General features: G+C 42.7%; 1 protein-coding gene across 3 annotated transcripts in view; it reads left to right on the forward strand.

The window, feature by feature from the left end:
• The window catches only part of Ehf (ETS homologous factor), a 40,539-nt gene extending 17,634 nt beyond the window's left edge, over positions 1 to 22,905 (forward strand). For 2 of the 3 annotated variants that reach the window (XM_003463838.4, XM_013145956.3), the window contains exons 2-9: positions 2,752 to 2,851; positions 6,221 to 6,466; positions 8,876 to 8,938; positions 11,331 to 11,399; positions 11,607 to 11,675; positions 17,672 to 17,734; positions 18,937 to 19,132; positions 19,236 to 22,905. In XM_003463838.4, the coding sequence (XP_003463886.1) occupies positions 2,755 to 2,851; positions 6,221 to 6,466; positions 8,876 to 8,938; positions 11,331 to 11,399; positions 11,607 to 11,675; positions 17,672 to 17,734; positions 18,937 to 19,132; positions 19,236 to 19,335 (903 nt within the window). In that variant the 5' untranslated portion in view covers positions 2,752 to 2,754 and the 3' untranslated portion in view covers positions 19,336 to 22,905. The remainder of the gene's footprint in view (positions 1 to 2,751; positions 2,852 to 6,220; positions 6,467 to 8,875; positions 8,939 to 11,330; positions 11,400 to 11,606; positions 11,676 to 17,671; positions 17,735 to 18,936; positions 19,133 to 19,235) is intronic. The other variant, XM_013145957.3, reaches the window with a different exon arrangement.
• Positions 22,906 to 23,536: the final 631 nt, after the last annotated feature.

A 23,536-nucleotide genomic window follows, 5' to 3' on the forward strand; every position in this document is an offset into this window, starting at 1 on the left:
CGAACTCTGACTCACTAAGGGTTAAGCCACATAAACTTTTTTATGAGTGGTAACCATTTAATGTGCTCTGTAAAAAGGGCCCCTCACCGTGCTGGCTGCTTTCCCTCAGAAAGGGGGTGCAAAGCTTGGGATCTCAGGTCAGGACAGCCTGGGAGAGGGGGAAGCGTGGACCCTGTAGTTCTCCTCAAAGGCTTCTCTGTGCAAGGGGAGTAGTTCTGGATTCTTTCAGGTCATGGTGAGACATGACACTTGCCTTCTGAAAAGGAACTGAGAATTAGCCTGAGACACAATTTATTTTATTTTATTTTTCTATTACCTGATAATTTCTCTACATACACAGAGAGATGGGATTCTCCCTCTAGTTTGGTTTTGCTTCCATTTAACAGCTGGGGAAAGCAAAGTTCAGGAAGTTATTGACTAGACAGATTTGAAACTCTAAGTCATCGACAAAGGATGGGCGAACTGGAATCTAAGCCCACAGCTCCCCATTTTCAAACTGGGCAGTTGGCACCACTGGAGCCTACTTTCTAGTAGTTAGGGAGCAGCGAATCAAATCCTTGAGTTGGTCGACAGGGATAGCTCAGAGGTGGCCAGCCAGGTCTTGGTTCCACTGAAATGACCACTGTGAAAGAGCCCCCAGGGCCAGCCTCGAGGGAGAAGTTGAGGGGAGCCTTTCCTGACCTGTCTTTAGCTGGAGGGCTGTGCCACAAATGGGCCGGGCTGGGAGCCCCGCCCTCTCTCTCAGGGTTAAACAGTAACCTTTCCACTGCTTGTGGGTGAGCAAAAGCTGCTCAGGAAGAAGCCCAGCCTTGAGCAAACAGGAGCCCAGGCCCCATGGTACCCTTCTCTCAGCCACCTTTAACCTTGAGGTCTGCAGACTGATTTCTTGGCTTTAGAGTGATTGCTCTAGAATATAGCATGAGGGAAATGTCTAGTTATTGTAAAAACAAAAGCAAGTGGATCGTTTGACCTGACGTGACTTTTTGTCTCTAAAGGTGAGAACCAAAGTAGTTTCCAGAAGGGAACTTAAAAACCAGCGTAGTTACCTTCTTAAGTTATCAGATGGGGAGACTGAGGCCTGGAGTTGTTTCTAATTCAAGTTATACAGAGAGGAGACAAATTTCCTCATCGTAACACCCGTCCTACTAAATCGTATTTTACTTGAAGCCAAATGCTCAAGGGATAGAAACCATTTGACTTCCAACCAACATCCAGGCTAGATAGAATTATTTGCTTTTTGTGTATGAGGAACCTAGGGTCTGGGAGGTTAAGTAACTTGCATGAGTTAATAGGAACTTGAGCTACAAAGTGGTAGAAGTTGCAGTCAACTTTCTATGTCCTGGAGTCAGGTCACTTGTAAGGGCCATGGGTCATGGAACCTAGCTCTGCTATCTTCCCAGTGGGGGTTCTAGCTTATCTTTCCTTCTCCATCTGCCTCTTAGGCTGGTTTGGAGCCTCATTATTTACCAAGCAACAATGACGACAATGCTAATACTTATCATAAATATTTGTGTCCAACCTACCTCAGCCCTTAATCACTTCTCTGTCCTCAGAACCTAGAACAGTGCTCAGCCTTTCATTGGGCTGAAATTTCACAAATATTTTGTGGAATAAACAAATACAAGAATGCATTTTTATGCTTTGTGCAGGATCCTTTTTTCCCCCACACAGACCTAATGCAGAAGCAGGCTCCATTGGAAGTGGGGGCTCTGTCAAAGCTGGAATTACATTGGGGAAGAGATGTGAATTCCAATCTGTAGAAATCAGTGGTATTCAGGGATGAACGATTTCCACCAAATAGGTGGAAACATTTCTATGGTCTGCCTAATAGTACAGCTATTCACTCCAACATTTTAGAAAGAGAAAGCAACTTTTACAGCCTCCCGGCAGTGATCAATAACTTTCCAGAAACTGTTTGTTCTTCCTTTCAATATTGCTCACATCCACGGGGGAACGGTGGAGTGTGCCCAGCTTAGGGTTAGGCAACTGTCATAAATTCTGTATGATTACAAGTGTAACACTTTCATGTTGCTTAGAAAAAGCAGACAGACTCATGGAAGAAAGCTCAGTTCACAGGTTCTCTAACTGAGAAAATGTTTCCTCAGATCAGTTTTAAAGCCACTGAATTCTCCAAGTCTGTCACAAGAGAAGAAAAGCTGGTCATAACTTTTACCAGAAGGAAAAATTTAATTCTCTTTACCAGAAAGGGGCAGTGCCTATCAGACAAACCAAATAATTTCTGATATTATCACAAAGACAAATCCTGAAGGAGATCTGCTAAAATACAACTGAGACTCTTACCCTCCCAGGCCAGCAAAGGTGCTGGGTTCAAAATTTCATCGATTGAAATTCCACTTTAAGTAAAATTTCCTTTGCATTTTCACGTTTATAAATACACACACACACACACACACACACACACACACACACACGCACATACACACCCTTGGATGCCAGCCAGAGTTGCCTTGGGAACAGGGATTGAATTTCCCTTCTGCTTCATTCCTGATCAGAGATTATTCATTTATGAATGGGTGGCTGTAAAAACTTGCCTTAATCATATGAAAATTGAACCTGGAAATTTTTGATTGCTGTGCGTTCTGCTTTTACTGAATGTGCTGTGGCCATAGGTGGGTGGACACATTCTTTTTTTTTTTTTTTTTTCTCTTTCGAAATTAACTCTGTGATCTGTGTTCCGAGTGACTTTTGTCCCAGGTGCACTGATTGAATGCGCTGTTTGGTCCCTTACAGATCATGATTCTGGAAGGAAGTGGTGTAATGAATCTCAACCCCAGCAGCAGCCTCCTTCACCAGCAGCCAGCCTGGACAGACAGCTACCCCACGTGCAATGGTAAGGGCTGTGCACTGTGTGCCTCCCTGCCCAATGGGCATTCTTCCTTGGCTTTAATTTCCCTCCCAACCTGACATCTGAAAACTACAAGTGTTAGGCAGAGGACACTGACAACCAGACAGAAAGGAGAAAACTTCTTTTGTTTTTATTTTTGCAGCGAAAGACTTCATGTACACTACACATAAGCTCTACCACTGAGCTATGCCCCCAGGCCTGGAGAATTCTTAATACTAGAGTTCTCTGGAGGCCCCAGCGGCATCGGATAAAAGCCCATTTTAAATATTGCACTGTGTCTAACCAAAATGCAAGGTTCCATGTTGGCATCCTGGCAGTGAGGGTGTAGAAGAGATACCCAAAGTGAAGACTTCCTGTTGAAACTTTCAACAGCATTTTGCTGAGATGTATCAAAGAAGGACAAGGGAGAGTATGCATGCACGTGTGTGTGTGTGTGTGTGTGTGTGTGTGTGTGTGTGTGTTATGTTTGTATCTAACACACACATGAACATGGAGGCTAACAGTAGCTTAATCTTTCTAGTTCATCTTTCAGTGATTTCCCTGTGTAAGTGGAGAGAAATTGCCCAGGGAACCAGGTACCTGGATTACTTGAATCTCTAGAACTTACTGATCCACAGAGGGAGGCATGCAGAGGGTTTGTTGATCAAGCCTGTGGCTTATTGCAGAAGCTGCCCAGAATAAAGCTGCTGCTGAATCAGATGCCCCACCCTCCGCAGTGAAGGCTTCAGTGTACAAGGCTGCTGAGCATCCAGCAGCGCTGGGCTCAAGAGGCTCTGAGCCTTCTCCCACCCACACCTGCTGTTAATCTTCCCACCAGAGAGTCTCCTGCTCGTTTGTCTTGAAATGAGGACACAGCTGAATGGGAAGCACAGTCTGAGAAGCAGGAGTGGGAGGCCGGTGGAGGGTGACATTCTCCCACAAGGCTTCCATGTGCAGCTCCACCTCTTTTAATTTGTTTTTTTCTTCCTTTTTTATTGCTGTATGGTTGCAATACATAATAAATGCATCCATTGTAGGGAATTGCTACATAGACATACCACGTCTTGAGCACCTCTTTTAATTTGGAATCTCAGACAAACAGGTAGAAAATGTGAACAAGTGGTCTTTCCTTATTTAATCACTTGTCCTGCCACACTGATGTTTTTTCTAGGCAGTTACATTTTCTGCTATAGGCCTTAGACTCTCTGTAGAGACCTAGAAAGAAGCTTCTATGTAGAGCAGAGAGTTTGGAGCATCCTCAGGTCCTGAGGCCTTTGATGAGAAGGAAATATGTATTTTGTTTGTTTGCTTTGGAAAACATTGGAGAGATTTTTACTTAGTGGGAAGTAGAATTTGACCATTTTTATTTCTTAATTTCTAAAGGTCCCAGAGAAGGTCAGTTCTTCATCAAATTAGAAGAAGGAGGTCAGCAGAATGATAGAAAAGATCAGAATTCACAAGATTTTCAAACGTGTCTCCTGAAAACCCAGACGTTTGATGAGCTCTCTGTCTGCTAATAGATCTTCCCCCAGTTAACTTCAGACAAAATTCTCTCTTGCTTCTTTCCAGGCTAAACAGGATACAAAAACAGAAACTCACCTTTAATCTAGAGTTTAGAGAAGAGATTATTTCTGGTCTGTTGTGGGGTTATGGAAAGTTGTTGAATCCTGTTGGTAAAATTAGAACTTCACTGTCACAGCAAAACAATTATTTGAGGGTAGAAAAGAATCAAAGATTTGGGGAGAGCTCCAAAAACATATCCATTCTTAAATAGCTAGTTTTATGAAGCACCAAATAAATTGAGGGCTGCGGAAACCCTTAATATATTTGGGTGAATAATTGAGTGTTGAGGGAATGAGACCTTTCAGAGCCAGGAATCACCCTGTCACTCCACAGCCCGTCTGCATCAGCAACATGAGAAGCTTTTTAGGAATGCAGACACCCTGGCCTCACCTCAGACCCACTGCATCAGGATCAAAGACTGTGTGAGCAGCAGTTCCCTGTGGCTCATGCACACATTGACGTTTGGGAAGTAGTGGTCTACCATGGCTTTGAATAGACAACTACAGCTAGTTTCTCTGCACACACCTTTCCTGCTCCCAGTCCATATCTTGAGTTAGTGACATACTTGGTTGGATTTTTCCTGCTTCAGCTTGGTGGAATGCGATAGCATCCACTTCTCACCCTTCTTGGACCACAGCTTCTCCTCTTGGCAACTCTTCTCAAGGGACTATAACTTAGCCCCAGAGACTGGGTGACTCTTCTCCAATGCCCACCTCCCACCACCATATGCCTTTGGACCAATTACATGATATTCCATGAACTGAGCAATTTAGAATCACTTACATAGATGGCTAGCCATGATAGGCTCAACACTATCTACCTGAGTGAATTTCATTCTTCACTAGTATTTGAATTAAACATCTTCTTAGTGCATTCCCCAATGTTTCCATACTCCTGCATTATTTCTTATTCAGCAGCCAGTTCCACTGAACAAACATATAGTGAGCCTCTAGTATGGCAAGGTCACTGAGGTCATTTTATAGACCATGTAGTGAGACAGAGTCCATGACCATGAGCATACAATTTACAAAGAAGAATAAGACCTGTAAAGATGAGCAGAAGATGGTAGAGGCCACTAGGGGAAAGCCCAAGCTCCTGAAGAATCAAAAGACAAGGAGCCCTGGAAGTGAGGGATGGCTTTACTGGTGGTCAGAATTTGAAAGGCAGGTAGGAATTCAACAGAAGGAAGAGGTAAGATTAAAATGCACTGGAAGAGCAGTGCAGAAGACAGAGTCATAGATCACTAATGTTAGCAAAGAGTCTCCACACCTGGCTTGTCAGTTCTGTGCCTAATTTCAGCATTTGTACTGCATACGTACAAACTTTGTCTTGTCATTATTCCCCCAAATAATACGGCACAACAACTATTTATATAGCATTTTCATTGTATTAGGGATTGCGAGACATTTAGAGATGATTTAAAATGCATGTGAGGATACGTCTAGGTTACAGACATCATGCCATTTTGCGTAGGGATTTGAGCATCTGAGGATTTTAGGATCCATGAGGGATCCTGAAACCATACCCCAATGGGAACCAAGGGACGATTGTACCAAAGTCATATGGGGGTGGGAGATGGGCACATCTGTGCCTAAACTACAGCAATGCTTTAGTTTTTGTGGTACTTTGCCAGTGGGGCAGCAGTGAGCTTCACTGAGGCTACCAAGCTATTTTGCGGTTCCAACCGCCATGCTGATGCTCATAATCTGGGGCTGTGTCCCCATGGCATCCAGCAGCCCGCAAGGCATCCCGAATGTGAGACTCCCCAGCAATAACCAGAGACCACTCACAGTGCTACTTCCTGTTTTGCAGTTTCCAGCGGGTTCTTCGGAGGCCAGTGGCATGAAATCCATCCCCAGTACTGGACCAAGTATCAGGTGTGGGAGTGGCTGCAGCACCTCCTGGACACCAACCAGCTGGACGCCAGCTGCATCCCTTTTCAGGAGTTTGACATCAACGGCGAGCACCTGTGTAGCATGAGTCTGCAGGAGTTCACAAGGGCAGCAGGCACGGCGGGACAGCTTCTCTACAGCAGCTTGCAGCATCTCAAGTGGAATGGTGACTGTCCCTCTGCCTGTCCTGCTAGGTGATGGTGGGGAAACTCAGAGGTCTGCAGCTGGGAGGGATCCTTATCCAGAACAGTGAAGAATGGTCTTGGCCCCAGTGACCATTTCTATTTACTTTTTGGTATACATTCTATTAAGACAGGGAAATAGGGGGCTGGGGATTTAGCTCAGCGGCATAAGCACCTGCTTTGCAAGCAGGCGGTCGTGAGTTCGATCCCTGGTACCGATAAAAAAAAAAAAGAACAAGACAGGGAAATAGGAGGAAGGTGAGAAGACAGAAACAAAACCTGGGGGACCCTGTGTGTCTTCCTACATAATTCAATTCTCTCTTCTGGTTGTGTTCATCTCCAGGGAGATGGGGGCTGACTGGGCATTAACAGGACACTTTCTGCCTCTAGAAAACTTGTTTTTATACCTTTGCTAGCAGAGTTCAGTAGTTTAATTCCCAGTCATTTGCTTGTTAAAGATTATCATCTACTTTAAAAAGCAAACAAATGAAAACACAAATCTCTGTGGGTTCTTTGGAGGTCTAAGGTAGTAAGAAGATATAGAAAATTAAATCTGTGTGTTTGGGAGGGGACAAGCTCATCCTTTTTTTGGCAGATTCTTAAGAGATTTAAAACAGAAAGAAAAGAAAGAGAGCGATAAAGAGAGAAAGAGACAGAGACAGTGAAAGACAGAGAGACAGAGAGACACAGAGAGAAAAGTTAGAACCGATACTCTGGACTTGTGCGGTCATTTCTGTGGTGATTTCTGGAACTGATGCTGCCCTAAAACCTCAAGTGTCTCTTCAGTCATCGTCTAGCACCTAGTATCTAGCACCTAGCATTGTGTGCATTGGTGATAGTTTATTAACACACACACACACACACACACACACACACACACACACATTCTACACTGCCTCATAAGGCCCTGTAGGGCAAAAAACTCATCTTGCAGAATGCCTTTGACAGTGACATAAGGTTCCTCTGATAGTGGATGTAAAATTAGCTTCTCTGAGAACTGCAGACATCTTTGAAAGGAGGGATGTTCTAGGACAGTGAGCTGGTGCCGCCATATTGGAAAGGCTATCTATGTCTAAGTAGAACTGGTGTTTAAGTGGGTGACTAAGGATAAGGAAATGTGAGTTCCAAGACTATGAAGCAGAGTCGGACCCTGATAGCTGCAGTCAACACTGCGGAGGACCCAGGAGTTTGGCTGTGGAGCTGGCAGCTCAGGCGGCCATTTTGGATGACCTCATTCAGCACCCTGGCACTCCCTTCTTCCCACTCACCTCACCACCTTGGTTGCTCATTTTTCATTTATAAGAACCAAACTAAACAAGGCCCTATAAATAACTCCCAGGAGTCTTCAGAAAGAGCCGACTTATAGCTGAAGAATTAAAAATATTTACCTCCTCACCTCCAATTACATCCAGTCCTTTAAAGCTCTGCTGTGACTGAAGCCTGAGGCCTGGGAGGTGCTGCGGCCATTTCCACCTTTGACCTCCCAGAACCTGTTTGCTCTCCCTGTGTGCCACCAAGGCCTCTGAATGCCTAATGGTCAGACTCTTACCCTTGTCTTTCTATTTACTTTTTGGTATACATTCTATTAACTTGTTTTTATTATTTACTTATATTGGATGCTCTAAGTGAGTTAATTTATTGAATGAGCTTATGACAAAATAAATATTATATCACTTTGCAGATGAGAAAACTGAAGGTTAGAGGCATGACTCCTATTCCTGAAATAGTCTCTCTGGGAGGAAAAAAAATATTGATTCACTCACATATAAAATATGTGCTTTTATATGATATAACTCGAGAGGAGTTGTAAAAATCTAGGACGCGTGATATGTACCATTTGTTCTAGGACTGAGGTGATAAATAAAGACTTACTGCATTATAACCAGCACTGTGTATATTGGATCTAATCAAGATGAATTTGACCAAATTTAAAATCAAAGAAAAATCAAGCCTATTAAAATGTTTTTTCCTGAAGTTTTGTTTTTACTTCATATATTGATATGTGACAGCACCTAGAACTTGCTTAGTGATTCTAATTTAATTCCCTACATCAATAGATGAGGAAACTGAGGCTCAAAAAGATGAGTGCCTTATAGCTAGTAATGGAAAAACTGCTTTTCTGATTTGTGAAGTTCCACATCCATTGTAGTAGATGCCTTCCTTCTTCAACACGAATAGTCCCAGCTGATGGGCATGCCCTAGACTGCAGATTTTCCTGGGGTCAGGGACATCTCCAGGCTTGAACCTGTAGGCTGAGAGGGAAATGTTCTATAGGCAAACATAGTGAGATGACAGAAGCTCACTCTTCAAAGCAGCCAACTCCATTCTTACTGACGCATGGCGTTTTGCCTCCATCTGGGCTCTCTTTGACTTTCCCAATATGTCCTTCACAGGCCAGTGCAGCAGCGACCTGTTCCAGTCCACGCACAATGTCATTGTCAAGACTGAACAAAACGGTGAGTGGTGAGAGAGGCAGAGAACCAACTTGGTTAGGCAAAATCCTGGGGGGAGGTGAGAAGTGGGGACAATTATAATGGCATGTAAGACAGAGCACAGCAGCAGCTTCTGGCAGGGAACCCAGGAGGTCACTTCCCTGTGTGGCTCCCATGGGCTACCCTTTTCCTTGGGACTGTTGGCCCCCAACTCCTTCTGATATATAGGGGGGTTGTGAGTCCACATTTTTCTACTTCCTACCACTGTCAGGGCATAATTGGACTCCTGGCCAGTAGCTGCAGAAATGCAGAACCTAAAGTGAGCATCCTCACCAGCAAAGAGGGAAGGGATCAGACTTGGCCAAGTTCAGAAAGCAGGGCAAGAGAAGAGAAAGCCAGTGTCTCCTCTTCTCCCCTACCTCTCCTGATGAGAGTGTGCTTTATCAGACGCTGAGTTAATAGTCTAGTTGGTGTAGATTTTGGAGCCGTGTGGGGTTCTTATAGAGATGTCTAAAGGCAGCTATGAAATTCAACTTCTCTCTTAAGGACATTTTCACATGAGAGACGCTAGAGGCAGAGTCTCTAGTCCTGTAGTATCGGTGCTCACTTTGTTCCCCTTCTGCTGTTCCAGAGTCCACAGCCACGATAAAAGTGCAGGTGCCATCATTCCTGGGCCACTCCCTGTGTCCACATCAGGAAGATTGGGAGCCTTGTGGGCTGACCACTCTTGCCACAGGCTCCCCTGTGGGTTGTGTGCCAGTCACCAAGGACAGAATTTGACCTGGGGTGATTTGTGAGTCACTTGGCACCAAATTGGCCCATGCAGTTATTTACTCTTTTATAAGGGGACTCTTTTACATGAAAAAAAAATGTCTGCTAAGTATGTTAATTAGGCCTCCCTCACCCTGCTCTCCTCTGAATAGATAGGGACAGGGTGCTTAGATGGTCTGTGCTTTTACAGTCCTGGTCCTAGGGACAGATATGTCCTCTGACTAAAAGGATACTCTGTCCCTTGGCCTTACAGATTGCTCCACTGGAAGGCCAGAGTGATACTGGACAGGTCTCAAAAAACTTGATAATTCTTCCTTGACCATCCAGAGATTCCCGTGTTTCCAGTTCAGAAAAGCTAAAGGGTGGAGAAGAAGGTCCACCCTGGGAGGAGGGGAGCAGTGGCTCTCTGAGGGGCCAACACCCCCAAGCCTCTTTGGTTCAGTTTGTTTTCAGAGACAACAACAGGTGTACAAAGTGATCCAACAAGGAGAGAGGGTGTAACCCCAAGAGCCTGGGCTTGGGGTGCCCAAACACGTAGCTATTAGTTAAAATACCAGCTAAATCCCTATGTCGTAAACAAGAGGACTTAGCCAGTGAGTCAGGTTTTATGCCATTCGTGCTATAAAAACAGAATGAAACTTGGCCAGTGACTTACCACCCTGGCCCTAAAATTCAGCACCCAGGCAGGAAAGGGGCAGAGGCAGCCTGAACTATGGCAAAGGCGGAGAAGGGTGGAGGTGCAGGGGGTGGGGAGTGTTCAGGGAGAAGGTGAGAGATCTTCTTGGCCAGACAGCAAGGCAGATGCTGAGCTGGTGACCAGCCAAGATCTGGGGGTTGTGTGGGAGCTGGACTCCACTAGTGGTAGGTGGAGGGGAATTTCCTTAGAAGCAGGTCGGCCTGAGGTGTGCTTACCCAGCACTCAGGGGAAAGAGTCGGCTGCTCAAAGCCACGCTCCTCCTCCCCGACCCCAGATGAGGCAGTGGGGCCCCAATCTTGCAAGTCATTTGTTTGCTTTAGTAACATTCTCTTCCCCTCTCCTTGGTGTTGTTTTGAGATTTTTTTTGTCTGCTCTTGAACTAACTGGAAAAACCCTAGAAGGAGGGGCTGTAGCTCAACTTGAGGGTACCCTGTGAGTCTCAGAAATGGAGAAGCTGAGAGGCTCACAAGACATTTTCTGAAAAAAAAAAAAAAAAAGAAACACAAAACCAAAATTGCCATTGATTTTCCCTGGAAGATACCTGTAGGAAGAGATGTTCATTAATCATTAACCAGACATTTATTTGTCCCTAACAAGGGTTTCCCTCCACCCCAAGGTAAAAATACTCCGGCGAGTATGTAGTAGCGTGTGAGAGAAGATTGCACAAATTCCTAAGAAAACTAAACTGGTGGTCTAGGTCAGGATCCCACATGGTAGCTCCTCTCACCTCCCAAATGCCACAGGTATGGATCACACAGATGGGACCATGACACCATGACCCCCATCACACCGGAAAGGCAAGGCATACCATGTAGCTCAAGCAGAATACTATCCTTTAAATCTTAGGGTGACCTCCTACTCTGATGATTTGATTGAGCAGGGACTTAGGCAGATTTTTCATCTTGGGGATAACAATTATTGATCTTTCCCATTTTTTATTCTTTGTAGACCCTTCTATTATGAACACATGGAAAGAAGAAAACTATTTATATGACACCACCTATGGTAGCACAGTAGGTAACTAACTCCCCAACATGGAAGACCCTTTATTATTCTTATTCTTTTTTTTTATGTTGGGAATCAAACATATGACTTTGCACTTGCCAGGCAGGTGCTGTGCCACTATGTCTCCAATTCTCCATCCTTATTGTGATCATTTAACTGTCACAGTGTGATACTACAAGCAGGGAGCTTTTCATGCCTTTTATGTTTTCATTGCTACAGATTTGTTGGACAGCAAAACTTTTTGCCGGGCCCAGATCTCCATGACAACCACTGGTCACCCTCCTGTTGGTAAGTTGTCCTGTCATTATTGTCACATCTAAATGTGACAATGCAAATATTTACTGAGAATTAATAAGAATAATCAACATCCCACATTTGTTTTGTTAAAGTCTTTCTCGTTAAAAGGCTATAAAAAGAAATTGAGTTACCATTTATAAGAATAGGTGTTCTTTTGAGCCAATATTTATGTATATCAAAGATAACCAGTAGGAATTTCTCTAGAAGTATTTTTCTCTCATGAAACTAGTCACTATCTTGTGACAACTGATTTTGTTCATGCTTTTCTTTCAACAGCAATTTGTTCTTGGTATATATCTGAGAAAACATTTTTATATATATGGTAGAAGAGATCTGTATTTAATTTTCACCTGCATTTGAACATTAATTTCAAACTATCTTAGGCTTTAGAGAAAAAATGTCTACCAGAGGAACTAAGGGGTCATGAACCTATGATGATGGTCTGTATATGGAAGAGTAGCCAGTGGAGATTTCCAGAACCTCCAAGGTCATGTTATTAGATTTTAAATCTAACCCTGATGGCTCAGTGATCCTCTCTAATCAGAGCACCCACACTGTATGGATTATGTTCACATTGGTTCCATTTTGTGAAGATTGGATTCCTGACTCCTATTCATGTTTATACCAGTGAAAGGGATGGCACTTGGGGACTGGGAGAGGGGTTTTTCAGAAGGCACCGCCCCCTCTCCTTACAGATGGGGACATTAGCACAGACAGTACAGGAATAACTCAAGTAGCAGGTTTCATGCTTTCCTTGACCTGGATGAAAATTTCTGGGTCTCTTTGGGTCTATGAACTGGAACATAGATGTCAGTTGCAAAGGAAATGCCTTTCTCCAGGAATTGAATTTTTTTTTTTTTTTTGTCTTTTTCCTTTTTATTGGTACCAGGGATCAAACTCATGACTGCCTGCTTGCAAAGCAGGCGCTTATGCCACTGAGCTAAATCCCCAGCCCCCAGGAATTGAATTTGGGAAACCTCAGAACTGGGATTTAATAAGGAATTAAACAACAACCCTTCTTTGATTTTTCATTTTAATTTTTTGCTTTTGTTGATTGTGTTTTTGAGGCCTAAATTAATGAAAGCTGAAGTTTTGTTATGATCAAGTCCCTTACATGGGACAGGGCTGGAAGCCAGGGTAAATGGTTCTGGAATGGAGGCTGACTGGAGCCACTTCGTCTCTCTACTCTCCCTCCCTCCACAGCCCTTCGCATTAAGTATCCCCCAGAGTTGTAGTTATTTGTTGAGGAAGCAGATCAGACAGCAGAAAGGCTCTAGGGTGTCACTCTGGAGGAACAGCCGGCAGGGTACAAATTCTGTGGTAATCATTGCCACAGTCAGGACTAAAGGCTTGGGGCTGCGGAAACCACCCAAGTCACCCTCTGATTTCCTCTCACACTTCCTAAGGTGTCACCTTTCAGGTCCTTCTGGTTGGGTCTCTGGTTGATGGCAAAAGATTCCAACTAAGAATAAAGCTCAAAGAATCACTTCCTGGGCCTCCTAGGGAACTTCTAATAGTTACAGCTTTGTAGCCAGGTCTTCCTTCCCCTTTCTGTGTCTTGATTTAGACTTTCTGGAATCTCAGAGATGACAGGGACCTGAGGGGCCAGTTTCTGCCTGCATCTTGTAGTAACAGAGAACTTGTTAGCTTCTGAGTCCACTTACACTTTCTGATAGTCCTGGTGAAAGTAGGCCTCATGAACCTACTGTTCTTTTGCTCCCTCATTCTGATCTCTTCCTTCCCTGGCTGAACTTCCCCGCACGGCCCCAGCATTCCCTTAAAGGCCTTTGCTGCCAGCCGGAGTCTTTCACATTTCAAGCTCCCATAAATGGAGTGCAGTTAAACACATATCTGTCTAAATTTCAGTGCAAGTTGAAGCGGAGCTAAGGCGGGGCTCGCCTAAACTGATGGCCTCTGCGATAAGGCAGGTGGGGAAGCGGCTTTGTTTGGATTTCTCTGGCATCTGCCCCTTTTTATAAAATGGCTGCCGCCAGTGTTCTGATCTGCTCGATAGTCCTGCAGCCATCATGCCAACGCAGGCTTGCTGTGTTTATCTACTGACTTGTGGAGCCTAAAGCGAGGGTGGCACGGTCTATTAGAACACTGAAATTTGTATATCCCGTAAAGAAATGGCTCACAGCTGAATCATATGCAAATGCTTCTAATCTTTGCTTCTTGTGAAGCAGTTGAGCTGAGGTCATGCTGTCACCCTTGCATCACGAATTTGTGCCTTGTCATGGCCCTGCCTGGACCCTGGGGATCTTGGCCCCAAGTGCTTGGGAGGGGAAGGAGAGAAAGCCAGGCTGGACAACCTCCCCGGAGTAGGCCATTATTTTATAACAATGAATCACTTAACCACATGGTTAACTTCAAAGGTCCTGACTTTTATTTTGTGGCAGCAGGGAGGAGAGACGGGCAGACGCTGGTTGTATTAAAGTTGTAGATCAAAAGATTTTAGTGCTAAGGGAGCTTGGTGATTCTGTGGATTGGAACCAGAAGAGGGGGCTGGAAGAAATCAACTATTTTTCATTGCCTTTGGTTACTTACTGTCCTGTATGATGGTGGGAATGTTTTCATGGTTTACTTTGATTATTATTATTTCTTACATCTTTTCTTAAGTGGTATTTTTAAACAATCTTTTCTTAAGCTAGACGGAGGAGTAGGTTGCATAGGTGACTTACCTTAGGAAATTTTGCATGGTTTATCTAGTTTGGAGGTTGTTAGAGTTTACGAACTCTTGGACGGGCTATGAACCCATAAAATTGTGACAAAATTCCACAAGTGTATATACATGTGCATTTTTCTGGGGAGAGGAGCCAGTGTTTTTATCTTACCCACAAAGGTACCTTAAGCCCAAAGGGATTCATTCCACCTTAAGCTGGAATTCACAATCAAGATAATATACTGAGAGACACTCAGGATTTTCTGAATTCAACCCTGGCACAGAAATAATGGCCCTGCACCATCCTGGATGTCATTTGAAAATGAGCTTTGCTTGTGGCCTGCTGGGTAAATGCCACTCTTTGTCTGCAGAACAACGTGGCCCTGTCAGAGTGATGTATCACTTGGAAACCGGGATGGGTGCCAGATCTGTCGCAATACTGTCACATCCTGATGGGATGTTGTAACCTTGCCTTACAACGTACAGTCGGGAGAGTGAAGTCTCCTCCCATTTCCTGTGAATTTGTCCCCCCTAGATTTCAGAGAAATCCAAGTCAGGTGCATATCCTCCTGAGGAGGACACCAGGAGAGAGATTCTTAACCAGAATAAGAAGTTTTTCTCCTGCCCAGCTCTTATTCAAGCCTTTTCTCCATTTTGCCATGGCTTTGAGGGAAACTGCTGGGAGAACTGAGCTGTGACCAGCTGTGTAAGGGGGCAGATGAATGGCCCATGTGCACTGGGAAATTAGACTGGAATCGTTTTTTCCACTGATGAAAGCAGAAGAGAAATGAATCTGACTCTTGGTAGGGGTATTTTTTTTTTTTTTGTCTTTTTCTTTTTTATCGGTACTGGGGATCAAACTCATGACTGCCTGCTTGCAAGGCAGGCGCTTATGCCACTGAGCTAAATCCCCAGCCCCTCTGACTCTTGGTAGGAAAGGCTGTTGGTTAAAGGAGATTGAAATGGCACAGAAGAGTGATTATGAGTGGTTCACAGTTATTTGACTTCACTTCCTGGCTCAATTTTCAGGCCACATGACTGTAGTCAAGTCATTTGAGTCCTGTGTTTCTCAGATCTGCCACAGCTATAAACTCCAGACCATAATACCCAGTACAGAGTACTGGGGTATTGTATAGATCACATATGATGATTTGTGTAAAGTGCTTAGTGTAGGCTTGGTACACAGTGGGGACTCAATAAACAGTAGCTTTCTTCTTTCCATTTTAATTAGAAGCTAGTGTTCAATGGTTCATGAACTTTAAAAAAAAATTAGTGTATATTTGTGGCACATATTAAATACATTCATTGTGGGGAATTGGTACGTGTAAGATCACAACTTGATCCTTTTCACTTCCCTTCTCCCTCTGTCTCCTTTCTCTCCCCATTCCCAAATCTTCTTCCCTTCCTTCTAAAGTCTATAACCCTGCTTCCCATCATCTATCTTCTATTTTGCTGTTTAAAATATTCATACATTTGGTTTCTCACAGAAGACAAACTATGAGATATTTAACCTTTGGTATTTGAGTTATTTCACTTAGCATTTATGGACTCAAAGTGTAACCATTTTTTTGCAAATGGTTCAAATTTATCCTTCTTTGACTGAGTATACTTTACTGGGTACAGTACAGTACCCAGCACACTACATTTTCTTTATCTATACATCTATTGATGGGCAAATAGGCAGCTTCTCCCAAGGTTAGCTATTATGCATTGTGCCACTATAAACGTTATTATGCATTGTGCCACTATAAACGTGGTTAAACACGTATCACTCTGCTAGGTCTTTATCTCTTTCAGGGAAATACTAAAAGAGGTACAACTGGGTCAAGTGGAATTTCTATTTTTAATTTTTTGAGATATTTCCATATTGAATTCCACAGTGGCTATCCTCAAACTTTTTTGAACAATTGAATGCTTACTATTTACACTCCCCCTCTGCATGCAGTTTAGTTAGTCCAGATGTCCTAGAAGGTCACACAGGGGTCAGTGAGCCCTAAGTGGGGGAACTCTAATGGAACGTGCCGGAAAGAGACAAGTATATGGGTTAAATTCTTAATAGGATTGACTTATATTTGGGGACTACTTTGTATTGTAACTGGCTGGCTTTTGATTATGGGATTTTTTGGGGGATAACATCTATTTCCATTCTTGCAACACCCAAAGCATCCTCTGAAACACACACATTCACTGATACGTTATTTGGTTTTTTTTTTTCATTTTATTTTTAATTCATATACAATAATCAAATGTGCTTATGGGGTACAGTGGGATAATTTGATACATGCATATAATGTATGACAACCAACTCAGGTGGGTTAGATAGCATTTCTATCTCTTATCCAGTTACCACTTGTTTGTGTTTAGAAGCTTGGGATCCCTGACCTCTGGCTGATTATAAAATATGTAATGAATTGCTGTAAATTATAGTCACGCTGCTATGCTATAGAGCACCAGAATTTATCTAACTGCATTTTTCTACCCATTAGCCAGCTTCCCCCTCTCCTCCCTCGCTTCTAGTGACCACCGTTCTAATCTACTTGGAGATTGTAAACTTTCCACGTACAAGGGAAAGCGTGGCATATTTTTTTAAACAGGAATTCTTACTTTCAAGGTCTGCCTCTGTCGTCTCTGCTTTGGTGATAGTAGTCATTTGTTAAGCTAATCTGTGTTTCCATAGGCCACTGTGGCCCTCTGTACTGTGCACAGGCTGCTCAATGGTCCCTTTGTCAGGGTGATTAAAATAGAACTTTGCATGCCAAAAACATGGCACTCTTCTGGCTTAACAGCCATCTTTCTTGGTCGTAAATGTTTACATTTTTTGATTACGTTAAAAAAAAAAAGAAAGTTTTATGGCCTAAATTTTTCAATGGCTTCCTGTTTCTCTCAGATCATTTAGGAGCGCTGAAAGGCATTAATGATAACCTCATCTCCTGTGGTTCTGCCTGTTGCTTCTACCTATCCTGGCTTCTTTCAGTTTTGTGTACATATACATGCGTCAACCTCATGGCCTTTGCACTTACTGTCCTCAGCCATGGGAAGCTCTCCCACAAGCTTTCTGTATGGCCAGCTCCCTCACATCCCAGGGAAGCCTGCTGCTAACACCTTGGATCAAATTGCAAATTATTCCCACCTCCATGTATCTATCTCATTTCTTATTCTGCATTATTTTGATCCTCAGCACTTACCATCTGCTTTGTTTGGTTCATTATCACAGACTCAAACAGTGCCAGGCAGCCAGTAGATACACAATAAATATCAGCAAAAATGCATAAAAGAAAATGACATTATAGGAAATAAACTAAACGGTTCTCATTTTTCTCGTTAGCAGAGTCACCTGACATGAAGAAAGAGCCAGACCACCCTACCAAGTCGCACACCAAAAAGCACAGTAAGTTACCTGGCTTTCAGATGGCCTTTGGTCCTCTCCCTCATGTTGGCCATATCTGGTGGCTCCCTACTTTCAAGCCAAGATTGCCTCTGTCTGCTATTTGTGTTCTTTACTCCCAACAGAGAGAGAAAATAGAGACCTCAGCTGATGGTAAATATACACTTATTATATATCTCATAATGAATCACAAAGAGATGGAGGTGGGAAGTGTGCAGCTGTTTCTCAAAGTGGGGGTCCCTGGCTATTCCCTCCTTACCCTCTCATATTTATTCTAAAACTGAGATCCCAGTGAATAAGAGCTTTTCACAGGCAGAAAGTTAGAGAGTTTCTCTCTCCCAGAATAAAAACTGTGGGATGAGAAGCAAGATAGGAAGAAATGATTGAGAAGCATCATTCTTTCTTGGAGGGGTTCTTGTCCAAGAAATGATTATTTACTGTAGGGTTTTATAGTGTTCTTTAGGAATAGGACTCACTGAACAATTAAAGCCTTATGAACACAGATGGAATAACAAACACAGAATTGAAAGACCTTAGAGAGCATGAAGATGGTATAATCTAGAAGCTATAGAGAATCGGAGTGTCCATATGATCTGCTCTTCTAGGTCATCCCATAAAGGCAAATTAGCATAACACTTGGAATGGTGTGTGGGAGGGAAGATGTCACAAATTCAGTGGGAGTAAAGTTGAATTTGGTTTCTAATTTCATTGCAAAGGTTGCTTCATTTTCAAAATGGCATCTGGTGATACCCACCTCCCCAGTATGGTTTGGTAGTCACAGGTCTTCTTCAGGTCATATCGATTTATCTTTGGATTGCAGTCTTTTAATTGGATGGAGTACTACAAAAAGTGGTTGAAATAAAACCCAAGTGAATTATGAATAATAATTAAAAGAAACTCCCCAGACTTAAGAAATCCAAGACCTGTTTTTTAGTTTTGCCTTTGCCAATGGTTGACTATGTGATCTTGGTCAAATAATTTACATTCTCTGTGCCTCTGCTTTATGCTATATAAAATAAAAAATTATGCTAAATGTTCATTCTCAAATGCTTTTCCTCCTGTACAATATTTGGTGAGTCTGTGATCCATTACCCCTATCCAACAGAGGAAAATAGTGTCTCTCACTTGAAGGGAGAAATGATAACCCAACATGCTCTCTGCCCTGTCTTCACTGTGCTGTGACACTTTGTTCCTCTTCGTGACAGACCCAAGAGGGACCCATTTGTGGGAATTTATCCGTGATATCCTCCTGAACCCAGACAAGAACCCAGGGTTAATCAAGTGGGAAGACCGGTCTGAGGGCATCTTCAGGTTCTTGAAATCAGAAGCCGTGGCTCAGCTATGGGGAAAAAAGAAAAACAACAGTAGCATGACATACGAAAAGCTCAGCCGGGCCATGAGGTAAGAAGTGTCACGTCTCCCCAGATGATGAGGCCATGCAACCAGCTCTTTACCTGGCAGTCTCTGTCTGAACAACCGCCTTATGGGATTTCCTTTGTTACAGATACTACTACAAAAGAGAAATTCTGGAACGGGTAGATGGACGCAGGCTGGTGTATAAATTTGGGAAGAATGCTCGTGGGTGGAGAGAAAATGAGAACTGAGGCTGCCACCTCTTGGAACACAAAGCAAAACATGCACCAGATAAATAATAACCAGCAAAGAACTCCTGGACGGAAATATTTCAAAGACTACTTTTCTCTGATATTTATGTACCACGAGGAGAAACATCGACTTCTAACGGCAAGAAGGAACACTACAGTTGATGGAAAGTTTTTTGTTACTTTGAAGTATGTCCTATATGGGGAACAAATGTACACAGTTTTCTGTGAAATATGATGCTGTATGTGGTCACGATTTGTTTTTGCCTCTGTCGTGAAGCTTTGATTTCCATCTGAAGAATAACAGGGCTTATTGCCTTGTGCTTCTTGCTAAGAGAAAGAAAAAAATCCAGAGGGCATTAAATGTTTTCATATGCAAAATGATTTAGGAAAAGACTATGTGTCCTTTGCACATGAGCACCCGCAGGACCTCAGCTAGAGCGAGGACATGGCTGTTGGGTTGAAGTTCAGAGTCTCAGATTGATGGGATAAATCAGAAGGGTGCTGGAAAGTTTAACCCGATATTTAAGAGCCAGAGAGTGAAGAATGGGGGATTTCTAGAATCTAGGGTGGGCTATAATCAATGCATAATCACGTGACTTTGAATGTTTCAATCAGTGAGAATAATGGTGGGGGGCTTTATATTTATTCAGAATGATTTATCTGTTCTTCCTTTCTCCTAGAATTGTTGGAGAAAACTTGGGGGGTGGGGTGGAGAGGAAGAGAAGAACTGTCCAGGGAAAACCCTCTGCGTGTATTAATTATTACGATCTGTCTTTGAATCATCTCTGTCCCATCTGAACTCATCTCAAAGTGAGTGGTTTATTGCTGAGACTTGCATTCAGAGGAATGTTTTAAAACAAGAAAGAAAGAAAAGGCATGGAGGATAGAAAAGACAAACAGAAAATTCAGCTCAGGAGTAAGGTTTTGGAAGCTTTTTCCCTAGTACTGGGATTATTCTGGAATAGCTGGTGACCCACTTGACCATGAAATCCAGGATAAAAATTTGTAGACAATTTGAAAATTGAACATCACGATTCCTTGTGCAACTTTACTTTTTGGCTTCCTCATGCTGTTGACTTTCTCCTTCATCCTGCCTGTCTGTCTTCATTGATTATATGGAATGAAAACTTGTGTTTATATTGATTAGATAGAATGAAAACTTCATCAGCCAATAGAGCCCCACCACGGTGTCTTACCCGGCAAAGGTGAGGAATTCATACTAAGTGGTTGCTGAGTACTTGTATATAAAGAAGGCTGGAAGTAAGAAAAATTAAAAATTCATTTTACTTACAATGAGGACTATTGTGGGTAGTGATCTTGGAGCACCCATGATCTACCTTCTGAAAATAGAGACAAATTCATTTCATTTCTATATAGTTTGGTCAACCTCACACGGCTTTTATTAACAAGTAACAGTTATTGAGAGGACTCAGAAAAGTACCACTGAAGAGCAAAGATCGGCTATGGAACTCAGGTTATTTCTGCATAAAAACACCTTACTTTCTAAAGTTAAAAAACATGCAGACCTTCCCACCATCTGGCTACCTGTGTAAACATGCAGGTGTTTGTGCATCCCCGAGTGTCTGAACTGTGTGAAGCTGTTGGATTATCTGCTCATTTTCTGCCACTCTTTCCCTGGCTTTGCCTGTTCATCATCTCCACTAGCTAAATCTTCACTGTGCTCACCCTTCTTCAAACCTAGAGGTTCCGTACACCCCCTCCTGAGGGGCTTTGGCTCTTTCCACAGCCTTTCTTTGAGGAACAGTCTTTGCTATGCAGTAGTTAAGTCTGGGAAGGACTAAAGAGAACAGTTTTTGCAGATAAGCAGCAAATTGTGTTATTCGTTGAAAGTGACAGTTCTTTGGCACCTGGCACCTATTGAAGTAGGCTCCGGTATTAAGTTCTCAGCGTATCTCTCTGTTGTCTTGGCTTGACTTTGCTGCATTTTCTATGTGCTATTCGTGACTTGGAGATCACAAGGTAATCGAGCTATGCCAACCTGGGGTGTGAACAGAATACTTCCTACTAGTGTTAAAAGGGAGTGCAAAGGTCTCCTGAGGAATGTCCCCTTTGTTTTGGGGCTACAGCTTCTCACTTGAGAAACTTATCTGATGGATGTCCACCTACTCACTGAACAGTCTCCTAAAATCTCTTTAAATCAAAGGCTCTGTTCTCCTTTCTTAGCAAGTTATGGGAAACTAAGTCACACGCTCGACTGCTAAGTCTTCACAAGACTTAGATCATCTGAGACACCACTTGTGTTGATAAAATCTGACCAAGGTCCTGGCTCTCAGAACACACAGTTTCTTGAAGGTGCCACCTGAGCAGGGCAGACCCAAGTTACGAGCTTTCCTCTGAACATGCTGATCCTTTTTTTAAAGTTCTTATCTCACCGGATTGTAAGCTCTTTGACCCCAGGGATCATGTCTTCTTGCTATTGTTTCTCTGGTACCTGGCATGATGCAGGTACCACAGTATATATCTCTTGAATTAATGAGCGAATGCCTTCTAGAAGACTTCTCTGATTGGGAGGCCATATCTATAATTGGAACATGAATCATTTCTTCACTGGAATATGAGACCACAGTCAAATCTTCCAGGATATATTATCTATTATGAACATTTTACTGTGAGACTTTTTACTTTCCCTTTCCCACCAGCGCTGAAACGAAATCCAAACAGGCTGTTTGGTTCCACAAGTCAGCGTGTGTTGGAGGAGAATTCTGTTAACTTATGTGGAACTGTGACACTTCTCTGGTACAAGGCACCCGTAATTAACCCCTTGACGCCAATGAAGATTATGAATGTGTTTATACAATGTAAATTGCTATTTAAGCATAACAGAGTTGTAAGTTTTGGTATTTTGGGGTTGGTTTTTATTTTATTTTTCTTTTTGAGGGATCTTTTGATAAGGTTAGTAGTACATGTTAGATTTTCGTTTTGCAAGTGTGTTGTTTTTCAGATGTCTAAACTATAAGAAAAGGTAAGGCACTAAGGGGGCAAATAATTATATTATTCTATAGTTTTCTAACAAAAGCATTTGGTGAGTGCCTACCGCATGGATCCATATACATGAGGAGCTTGTCTTATTATGCAGAGTACAGCAGATCGTCCATGTGAACTTACAGGATGGAAGAACATCACAGTACTCCAACATCTGAACAAAATTACCCTCAGTTTTGGTTCTCAGGATTTGGTTTCTGGAATCATACAGCATTGAAAGAAAGAAACAGAAAAAAAAAAAAAACCGTTGAGACTTTGTGTAATAAACCTTGGAAACATGCAGGCCTTTACAAGTTGAACTAAATTGGGATTAATCTTTCTGTAGCTATCTAAATAAGTCTTGTTCTTCTTGCCATCTGGCTTCTGGGTTGACAGTTTGTGGAAAGCTACCCTACTGCTTCTATTTTTTTTTTAAACAGAAATCTTTCCCTTTAAACTATGTTAAACTGAGCATTCCTATTTTATTAGAAAATTATATTTTTCAAAATATGGGTTTTTTTTTTTTTTTTGGTTTGTTTGATGGGCCCCAGAAAACACTAATAAAACATACAGAAACCATCCTGTAAATGTGTGCTTCATTCTTCAACCAACCACCCAGAACTGGGCTTGGAGGAAAGACACTCAGCCATGTAATGGAACATTCATGGCTTCTGCATTCATTTACCCAACAAATATTTATCAAGCATCTCCTATGTGCCAGGCACTGCCCTAGGTACTGGATTATGGTAGGGAATGAAAGAGCCGAGTTTATCTTCCCTTGGGTGGAAATGAAGAAAAAACACAACTAAAACATGGGATATTGCATGTGTAGTAGAGAAATATAGAACAAGGAAGAGAAATTGAGAGTGCTGGAGCACGTGAGGGTGTCCTGCCAAGTTTAGGTTGAGTTAAGGAGCAAACATTTCTGCAAAAGGTTAGAAGATGTAAGGAAAGGAGCCGTGAAGGTAAGTGGCAAGTGATCCATACCAGAGGTACCAGCAAGTTCAAGCTTCCTGTCCTGTCCAGGGAACAGCAAGAATGTCTGTTTGCCACAGCAGCGGTGGTAGGAAGTTAACAAAAACACGGGCCGAAACGATTACACAGAGCTTGGAGGCCTTTACGGAAGTCTAGCTCTTTCTTTACATAGATAGGGAGCCTAGAGAAATGATACACTCCAACTTTCAGTTCAAAAGACCCCCTCTGGTTATTGTGTTGAAAG

This window comes from Cavia porcellus, unplaced genomic scaffold (genome assembly GCF_034190915.1).
Source record: "Cavia porcellus strain 051 isolate PalLab524CR breed Dunkin Hartley unplaced genomic scaffold, mCavPor4.1 scaffold_17, whole genome shotgun sequence".
In the NCBI taxonomy this organism is placed as follows: domain Eukaryota; kingdom Metazoa; phylum Chordata; class Mammalia; order Rodentia; family Caviidae; genus Cavia; species Cavia porcellus.